This window comes from Heteronotia binoei, chromosome 19 (genome assembly GCF_032191835.1).
Source record: "Heteronotia binoei isolate CCM8104 ecotype False Entrance Well chromosome 19, APGP_CSIRO_Hbin_v1, whole genome shotgun sequence".
Taxonomy (NCBI): Eukaryota; Metazoa; Chordata; class Lepidosauria; order Squamata; family Gekkonidae; genus Heteronotia; species Heteronotia binoei.
In genome coordinates, this window is record NC_083241.1 from 479,148 (window position 1) to 488,815 (window position 9,668).

General features: G+C 63.4%; 2 protein-coding genes across 2 annotated transcripts; one reads left to right on the forward strand and one right to left on the reverse strand.

Annotated features, from left to right (window-relative positions):
• The first annotated feature begins 200 nt into the window (after positions 1 to 200).
• RCCD1 (RCC1 domain containing 1) lies at positions 201 to 2,872 on the forward strand. Its single transcript, XM_060260350.1, is given in 8 exon segments — positions 201 to 348; positions 433 to 653; positions 656 to 918; positions 1,004 to 1,125; positions 1,584 to 1,712; positions 1,792 to 1,926; positions 2,131 to 2,160; positions 2,456 to 2,872. Coding segments are annotated over 8 exon segments (1,296 nt in total). The 3' UTR covers positions 2,704 to 2,872.
• PRC1 (protein regulator of cytokinesis 1) lies at positions 2,775 to 8,010 on the reverse strand. The gene is given in 15 exon segments (XM_060260071.1): positions 2,775 to 3,336; positions 3,741 to 3,932; positions 4,150 to 4,242; positions 5,125 to 5,235; positions 5,462 to 5,608; positions 5,698 to 5,793; positions 5,878 to 6,014; positions 6,104 to 6,251; positions 6,565 to 6,633; positions 6,635 to 6,715; positions 6,804 to 6,974; positions 7,066 to 7,299; positions 7,405 to 7,527; positions 7,704 to 7,836; positions 7,929 to 8,010. Coding segments are annotated over 15 exon segments (1,824 nt in total). The 5' UTR covers positions 7,940 to 8,010; the 3' UTR covers positions 2,775 to 3,258.
• Between the last annotated feature and the right edge of the window lie 1,658 nt (positions 8,011 to 9,668).

The window sequence follows — 9,668 nt, forward strand, 5'->3', positions numbered from 1 at the left end:
GCTGCCAGGCGCTCCCAAGGGAGACGCCGAGGGGCCCTTCGGCTCTGCGTTTGGGCCAAGGCCCAGTTCCCGTCCCCACCCGCGCCTGAAGTCCCCAATGGCCGGCGGCTGGCGGAGAGGTGCCGCTGCGCCCCCGCTGGCTGTTCCGGGGAGGGGAGGGCAGGGCGGGGCGGCGCTTCTTGCCTCCTTCCCTGGCGGGGATGGCGGCGGCGGCGGGCGGCTGGTTCTGGGTGGGCTTCGGGGCGGCGGAGGGCGTGGGGCCGGAGCCGGTGCTGCTGGGGGCCCCGCCAGAAACGATCCGGGCGCTGCGGCCCAGCTGGAGCTTCGTGGGGCTCGTGGAGGCGGCGGGTGGGTGAGGCGAGGCAGGCGGGGCGGGGGGCTGCCGTCGGCGGTGGGGGGGCCGGCCAACCCTTGCTCCTCTTTCCCGGGCAGGGGGCGCGCGGCTGGTGGCGCGGCGGGGGAGCGGGGCGGCGTCGGCGGCGGTGCCGGGCGGGGCGTGCCGGGACTTGGTGGCGTCGGAGCGGCACGTGGTGGTGCTGCGGGAGGCGGCGCTGGAGGCCTGGCGAGTGGAGGGGCCCGGCGCGGCCTTGCGCGCCCAACAGCCCGTCTGGCGGCGGCAGCTCAGCGCCCACGAGGCGGCGGCCGCAGGTGAGCCTCGCGGGCGGGCGGGCAGGGAGGGAGGCGCCGCTGCCCCGACGGCCGCTGCTCCTCGCCGGCCTCTCCTCTTCCTCGCTCTCTCCTCCCCGCAGAGCTGCCGCTGGTGGCGGGCGGGTACGTGGAGCCGCGGGCGGCCTCCTTCTTCCGGCCCCTGTCGCCGGCCCTGCGAGCGCGCCAGCTGGCTCTGGGCCACGAACACGCGCTCCTCCTGGCCGCAGCAGCCCCCGACGCCGGGCACCTCTTCGCCTGGGGCGCCGGCAGGTCAGCGGGGACGGCGGGGCGGGGGGGGCGGAGAGGGCGGCTCCGGCCTCGGCCCGCTCCAGCTCCCCCCTCTCGCTCTCCGCAGGCACGGGCAGCTGGGCCACGGAGACCTCGCGAGCGCCGCAGAGCCCCGGCTGGTGGAGGCCTTGCAGGGGGTGCCCCTGGGCCAGGTGGCGGCCGGAGGCTGGCATTCCGCCGCCGTCGGGGGTAAGCAGCTCTGGGGCGGCCGGGGGTCTTATTCGCCAGGGGGAGCAGCCGCCCTCGCCCCCCGACTGGGAAGGAATCCCCGGGAGGGGGCAGAAGGGGGCAACTCTAGGAGGAGGAAGCGCAGCCCTCCACTCCCTTGGAAGCCTCCGAGGTAACCGAGCAGAGGGGAGCTTTTTGCCCTTCAGCCTCTAGGGTGGCACTGACGGGCAACCGATGGCAGAGCAGACCAGGGCGGCCGCCCTCTGAAACCCCCCCGGGGGGGGGACTCCCCACCCACCCAGCCGGCAGCTTGGCTCCAGCCTGGAGAGTTCCACAGCTCAAACACCCGCCCCAGCTGGTAGCCCTTTTCCCTTCCCTTGATGCCCAGGCCCTGGGGAGGAGGCAGGCTTTCTCTGCCCCGCATCCCATTGTCCAGTCTCCACAATTTGCCGCTCCTGCTCTGGGGTTTTGTCTGGCAGAGGCCGGGGAGCTCTACTTGTGGGGCTGGAACGAGTCCGGTCAGCTGGGGCTGCCTGCCAAAGGGATGATGGGAAGCCCTGGCGGGGCCACCACGGCTGAGGCCCAGTGCAGCAGAAGACCGTCTGGCGGTAAGCCTGGCCAACACTGAGAAGGGTGACGGGGAGAGCATTCTTGTGGACTGTGTGGTGAAAGGCAGCCTCCTCTTAGGGTTGCAGGCACCGCAGGAGAGCCCCCCGGCTGCCTTCATTTCCATCCAGGCCTTCCCTGCTCTGCTGGATATGCCTGAAGAGGCAGACGTCAGCAAGGTCAGCTGCGGATCCCGTCACACAGCAGCCCTGACACGTAAGATGCAGCTGCACTGCACCAATCCTCCCCAGGGCCTGGGCCTCAAGAAGGAAGGGGAAAGGGCTGCCCAGCTGGGGGGATGTTTGAGCCGTGGAAGTCTCCAGTCTGGAGCCCCAGGGTTCCCCCCTCCCTTCCCTTTCTCTTCCAGAGCTTCATCCATGTTTAGTCCTCATCCTTGGACCATTCTTGTCTCTCTTTTAGGAACTGGGGAGCTCTACACATGGGGCTGGGGTAAGGCCTGCCGGCTTTTTGGTGCTGCTCTCCCATCTCCCCGAGAAGGGGCTGGTGGCTTTTCTTGAGAGAACCAGTTTGGGGTAGGGATTAAGAGTAGTGGACTCTCATCTGGGAGAACCAGGTTCAATTCCCCACTCCTCCCTGTGCAGCCATCTGGGTGCCCTTGGGTCAGTCAGATCTCCTGCCTCACAGGGTGTCTGTTGTGGGGAGAGGAAGGGAAGGTGACGGGGAGCCACTCTGAGGGTAGGGTGGGGTGGGGTATAAATCCAGTGCTGCTGCTTGTTCTTTCTAGGTAAATATGGGCAACTGGGCCACAGGAACACAGCTACTTGCGACAGGCCCACGAAAGTCTGCTGCTTTGAGGCCTGGGGCCTTGGGGTGGCAGAGGTGGTGTGTGGGCCCTGGACCACCTTTGTTCTTGCCCTGCCTCTCTCTCACCCACAAAGGCACAGCTGCCAAAGGGCAGAGCACCCAGAGGAATCCTCAGCCTGCCCTCCAGAAGATGCCAGCGGAGCCTTCTTGCCAGCAGGGGCACCCTGACCAGAGTCGGAACGGATGCAGCAGCTGGAAAGCCACCCCCCCCCCCCCAAAAAAGACAGTGCATACCCAGATCAGCAATAGAGCCATTCTTGCTTTATTTTATGCAGAGAGAAGCTACAAAACACTGTCTAATAATTCATTTTATTAATAAAGTCTTTAGTCTTCTTTACAGCGGATGCAGGGTCCGTTGCTTTAGCAAGCGATGTGGGAGGGAGGAAACAAAAAAGGCATACCAATAAAGGGACATACTAATAAATAATGAGGGGCTGTAGTGAACACAAAAGTGCATATCAGGCCATGATAAGCCATAGCAAAGGAAGGCCCTGCAGGCTGCTCAGGCTCGCAGCGAGAGAGACTCCAACTCCCTGCAGCCCAGCCGGGGGAACCAAGAGGACTGTATTGTCGTTTTTTAAAACACCCAAATCTTTGCCCTGGAATTAAAACAACGGCAGCGGCCCCTGCGCCTAGGCCTGGTTTCGAGTTTGGTTGGGGAGGGGGCAGCTGAGCTGGAGGGGGAGCTGCTTCCTTGTGGGGGGGGCCCCTCTTCCTTCCCCTTCAGCTGTGAGCAGCTGAAATGGTGGAGTTCAGAACACGAGGCCTGCTCTCAGACCTGGAAGCCTCGGAAAGTCCGTGCTGTGAAAAGAGAAAGACCGGGTGATGTAACCAAGTGCAAAAGTGCTGCCAGCCCACCCAGGGGCTCCAGGAGGCAGGAGTGGCCCTGTGCCACCCCCACCCCCCGTCTAGAGTAGGGAAGTTGGGCAAGGATGTTCAAAGGGAAACGGGGAGTTGGGAAGAGGCCAGATCCCCCTGCCCACAGTTGCTTGATGCACAGGATGGTGCCGTGCGGCACACACAGGCAGGCAGAGCAAAGCTCCGGAGGCCGCAATCTGCTTTCTCCAGCAGGCAGCGGCCAGGCCCAACTTCAGGTGGAATGGGGGGGGGGGCACTTGACCCTGGCTTGCAGGACTCGGGGGCCCAGTCTGTGCAGGCCCCAAGAGGCAGGACAGAGCGGAGCAGGGAGAGAAGAGAGGAATTACCGCAAACTCAGAATAGGTGCTGGCAACAGAATTAATGCTGTGAGTGCGCTGGGCAGGGGCTGTGGAGGTGCACCCACCGCTCAGAGCAGTTCCGTTGAGCCTCTGGGAGACGTTCTCCTTGTTGTGCTCTAGGCGGGCTGGCCGGGAGGCTTTGGCAGCCGTGCGGCAGGGAGTCCGGACAGACTGTGGAGGCTGAGGGGGACAGCAGCCGTTAGAACAGTCGTGGCAGGCAGCCGGACTTGGGTGGGAGAATTTGGAAGGGGGTTCTTCATGCCCCCTGGGGGTGCACAGCGGGACAGCAATCCTTTTGCTGGTCACCTCCCTAACAGGTGGGCCTCAGTGAGGAAAGCAGCCCTTGAGGGGCAGGGCTGCAGCCAGGCTACGTCTCACGGTGGGTGGGGGCAGATACCTTGCTTCCTGGACGGGATGCTGGGGAGTGGAACACGGAGCCCCCCAGGGCTGAGCGGATGGTGCTGTTGGGGGTGGAGGCCGTGGCGTTCAGCTGCAAGAAACACAGAGTTACTCCCACCGAAGGCCCTTGAGCCCCGCCCCCTGCTCGAGAGAGAAGCTGTGGTCAGGCTCTGCAGCCTGGAGGGCCCGATATCAGCCTTCTTCGTGCTGGGACTGCCAGCTGCTTCTCCCCCACCTGCTCAATGCCAGATCAAGGGCATTCTGCTCTGGTTCAGTGCCTGAATCCTGAACATATGAAGCTGCCTTATATTGAATCAGACCCTCAAAGGTCCAGCCAAGTCAGTCTTGTCAGCTCAGACTGGCAGCGGCTCTCCAGGGTCTCAGCTGAGGTTTTTCACGCCTATTTGCCTGGACCCTTTTTAGTTGGAGATGCCGGGGATTGAACCTGGGACCTTCTGCTCACCAAGCAGATGCTACCACCCATCCTGGCAGCTCTGCAATCAAAACGATTTTTCCAGATATCAAGAAAATCCAAGCAAGAGCTGTTTAGGATGGTGCACCTTCTCTAGAGAAAAGCCACCTGCCGCTCTCTGCTTGAGATGCCTTCGTGTTCTCTTTGTGCCCATCTGGAGCACAACACCCTCCCAGGGAGCTCATAGCTCAGGGAAAAAACGCGGCATATTTGTGTGGCTTCAGCATCTGCATCTCAACGGAGTGCCGCCCGTGACTGTACGCTGGAAGAGTAAGGAAGGCCCAGGGTGCCTAGAGGTGAGTGGGCCAGCCCCCCCACCCCCCTGCTGTGCAGCTGAGGAGGACCCTGCATCAAGGTGCTCTTCACTCTCCCTGGAGTCCAGAAGGCCTGTGTCCTCGCGGGAAGGGGGCATGGGAAGTATTCTAAGCAGGGATGTGCCGTTTATTCCCCTGTGGCAAGTGAGCAGCTGTGGCCCGGATCCCATTGGTGCCACATGCCTACCTTCCGCACTTTCACTGGGGTGGCGGCGCCTAAGACCCGACGCTTGCTGGGCGTGCAGGGGGTGCTGCCAAACAGCATTTCCTCCTCAATTTGTCGGGACTTTTTGAGTTGCTGGAAGAGAGAGAAAAGGAAGTCCTGTGCCCAGGATGCAGGAAGGGAAGACACCAAAGGCCACCCATGTGAGCAGCAGGCAACCAGCAAGAGCTGCTTGTGCTTTGACAGAAAGCCCAGCCTGAACTGCAGCGCTCGGCCAGTCCCGCTCAATGCAGGTGGCTGCAGCAATCAGACCTGCGGGGGGGAGTGGGAAGAGAAGCCCCGCCTCCACTGGCTCCCTCACCCGCTCCTGCTTCTCCCGCTCCTTCTCCAGGTGGTGCAGCTGCCACTGCTCGGCCACGTGCTCCATGAAGTGCTGCCCGTTCACGAGGAAGGCCTGGCCGTGCTCCTGCTCCCACAGCTCCAGCCGGCCCCGCAGCTCCTCCTCCAGCTGGAACACACGCCAGCCACCAGTCAAGCCGATGCCGCATGGCTGGCCTGCCCACCCCACCCCACCCCCTTTCTCCCCCTCCCACAGACCTTGGGAAGGGCCTTCTGCAGCTTGGCCCGCAGCTTCTCCTCTTTCAAGAGGTTGCCCCCTCGGTTGGTGAAGCGGCTTGGGTCTGTCGCCTTCCTCTGGAAAAGGATGGCCAGTCAAAGGAAGCTCCTCACACCTCCCCTCCCAGGGCTGCAAGCCCACTCTGCAGGGCTCCAAGCTACCTCCAGCTCCTGGAAGAGGTGCCAGTTCCCCTCCCACTTGCGGACGGCTTCAAAAAGTTCCTGGTGGGTCTCAAAGAAACGCTTGATTCGTGCCATCTCCTCCTCGTGTTGCTGCAGCAACTCCTCAGTAAAATGGTCTGCCAAGGAGGAGAAAGCGGGAGATGATAGAAGCCCCAGAGGGAGGGGTGGGAGAAGAGAGCGAGCCGGCTCTCAGGCAGGGACTCACCCTGATAATAGGGACTGAAGGACTCCCTCTGCTCCTTGCCGTAAAAACACTTGTCCCAGTAATCCGCCAGCTCCACCCGGACGGCCTCCACCATGTTCCTGATGTTCTGAAGCTTCAGCGTTTCCAGGCGATTCAGTTCCAACTGCAGCTACAGATGGACAAGTTTGGAGTTTGCTCAGGAGCCAAGCAGGGAGGTGTGTGATCATCCTGCCCCTCCCCCAGTCTCTTGTCTCCGCCAGGCTTCCTGCGTTATGCAGGGGAACCCAGTGTTTGCAGAGCTTGAAGCAAAACTTCTGAAGTGATTTTGTTCTCCCTGCAGGGAAGCAGCCTCCCCTGAATGGCACCCCCCTCCCCCCCCCCGCCGCCACCAGAGAAGCTGCAGAAGAGACTCAGGGAGCCTCCCCCCCCCAAGGCAAAAGCACTTCCTCCCTGTGCCTGCAGGCACCACCCAGGACCCTTACGGCATTGAGGGTCTGGCTCCTTGATCCTGCCATGCAGGGGACAAAGGACTCCCTTTCTTCCGCAGGCACCCCGCAGCCGATCCCAAAGCACCAGGATCTTGGAGCGCAGCTCTTCGCACAAAGCCTCATTCTGAGCTTTCCTGCTCTCCAGCTGAAAGAATGGCAGGGAGAAATCAGCCAGGGTGGAACCGAGTGCAGAGTGAGAGGCAGCTCGGCCCAGCCCAGTCCCCCTCCCACACCTGTTGCAGCAGCTCTTTCAAGGCAGCAATGTTGTCTTCCGAGAGGCAGAAGGCATCCTCCTCTTCGCACACCACATCCCGCTCAAAGCTGGTGTCAGGGACATGCTCCAGCTCCTGCATGCACACGACGATCTTCTGCCTTGTGCCCACAAACTCAGCTTGCCGGCGCTCCTGGGGGGCAGAGTAAGGAGTCAACCCCACTGCCTGCCCCCTCCTTCCCTCCCTCTGCCCCCCTCCCACCTACACAGCCCCCCCAGCAGACCTTTTCTGCCCCCAGCGCTGCCAAGTGGTGACGGAAGCAGTCCAGCTCCTCCGGAGTAGGCACCGTGTTGGCACAGATGCTGGCGGGTGTGATGGAGAGCAAGTCGCACATCTCCAGCTCCTGCTCCCGCAGGGCCTGCAAGGCCTCCTTGCGCTCCTGCCGCTCCCTCAGCAAGGCCTCCACTTGGGTGCGCAGCACCTTCTCCAGCTCCAGGATACTCGCCTCCCTGTCCTCCTGCGGGGGGGGGGGGAAGGAGGAGAAGAAGGGCCACAGAACGGAGGCTGTGCTGCCGCAGCCCCCCACCCGACCCAGCCCAGCCCCCAACCCTCCCCCCCTCACCTGGAAGGGCGGCAAGTGCAGCTCCCGGCAGAGGGTGGCCAGCTGGCCGCGCCACACCTGGATGCTCCGCAGGAGGCGGCTCTTCAGGCTCTGCTCCTCAGCGATCATCTTGGCCAGCAGCTCCTGCGGCGGACCGGGAGAGGAGGGGAGGGGAGTCAGCTGGGAGCAGCCGCCCCCACCCCAGGCCCCTAGCCAGGGTTTAAAGGTCTCAGAGGGCACTTCAGTCCTTGCAGGGAGCAAGGCGCAGGTGGGCTTCCTTCCTTCCTCCTCCCGCCCTCTGCAGGAAGGGTCCCGCTCACCTTGACGTAGTTGCGGACGACCTGGGTGCGCTCGAGGCGCTGCTCCTCGGGGATGCCGATCTCCTCCCAGATGTCGCGCAGCTGCCCCAGCGCCTCCCGCAGGCACGACACCGACTCGTCCGCCACGCCCTCGCTGCAGCCCCGACGGGACGGGAGAGAGGGGAGCCCGTCAGTCGCGGGAGGAGGGAGCGGCCACCGCCCCCCAGCCCGACCCCCGGCCCCTACCTCTTCCGCATGCCTGCCCCTCCTGCCCGCCCTCGGCTCGGCCGCTGGCTCCGTCGCTGCCGCCGCCGCTCCCTCCTTCGCTCTCGTCGGGCGACTCTGACGCTCCCTCGGATTCAAATCGCGCCCCGCCGCGCCCCGATTGGCTGCAGAGCAACGCGCCGCCCCGCCCACAACGGCTACGCCGCTGCCGGACTCTCGCGGGGTTTGCGTCCGTCCCGCCCAATCGGGAGCCACCGGCCCTTCTGCCGCGGCCAATCAGGGGGAAGGAGGGGGCGGGACGGACGACCCTGCGTTGCACGAAGCGCATGCGTCTTGGGTTCCGCTCTCTCCCCCCCCCCGCGGAATCCAGCTCCGACAGCGCATGCGCCACGCCTCGAATCGCCGCTCCCGGCGCCCCCTAGCGGCAAAGATCTCCCGTTGTGTTTCGCTGCGCCGGCGCTGTCTGTCGCCCCCCTGGCTGAGTCCCTGCCCGCCGAAGCGGCGCTTCTGGATGCCTCGGGCGCGCAGAGCTCCCCTCTGCCGGACACCTTGGAAAGCCCTGCCCCTCGGCGTCCTCGCCGCCATCAGCAGGTGGCTTTTTCTTGGGGGTGGGGACGGAAGGGACTTCAATGCGGCACGAGGCTGTAGAGCCCGCCTCCCACAGCGGCCGTTTCCTCCGGCTAACTGCTGTCTGGACTCTGATTTGGGTTCGACTCCACCCTCCTCCACATGCATCCAGCTGGGCGACCTTGGGCCAGTCCCGGTTCTCTGGGAGCTCTCTTAGCCTCACCTGCCCTTCCTGTTGTGGGGAGAGGAAGGGAAGGAGACTGGGAGAGAAAGGCGGGGGCACCAAGTCTCATCTCCTCCTCTTCTCTGTCGCCTGGAGATCGGTTGTAATTGTCAGGATCTCCAGGCACTACCTGGTGGTTGGCAGCCCCCATGCACACACAGGTTCTAGTCTTCTGGGGGGCTGGGAACTGCTCCCACTGTGCACTCCCTCCACCCCCCCATGCATCCTTATGTGACCCTCTCCTGGCCCCCCTCCATGCTCTGTTTGGGACATGTGCACCTTCTCGTTTGCAAGTCATCGTGGCCAAAGGGTGGCAGGTGTCGCTGCCTGGCAAGGGGTTGGAGCCCATCTGCAGTTTGTGCCCCCCTCCTTCCCTTCCCGGGGGCCAGTGGCACCTCTGCAGCGATGGTGCTCATTGATGCTCCCCCCATGGCTGTGCTTTCCTCGACCCATTCCCATGCAGTGTGGCCAATCACCCGCCTATTTCCCCCCAGGGCCCTTCAGCTCCTCTTTGCTGCCCTCCTGTCTTCTGGCCCACTCTATAGCCCCCCTGCCAGGGGGCAGGAAAAGCAGAGGGCCTCTCCCTCGTCTGCTCCAGCTCAAGCCACGGGCTTCCCCGAGGGAACTCCCTCTTCTGCATGCTGCCTGGATGTGCTGTGACGGGGGCTGCTGGGGAGCTCCGTAAGGCCCCCCATCTAGGTTGGCTCTCTGGGCTCACCTGTGGATCTGATGGGGGGACTCACTCTCACCTGGAAGATTCCACAGGGTTCTACAAAAGTAGTCGAATGAGAAGAGCTCTCATCTCATAGTTTGCTTTTGCACTTTTCTTCTCCAGGCCTCCAAGGCAAGGAGACAGTCTGTGTTACTATGCTCAAGGGCTCTTTGCTTCCAGAACCAGCTGGGTCACCAAGAGACAGCTAGAAACATTTTGTTCTGTTTTCTGTGCATTTTAATTGCCACTGGACTACAGG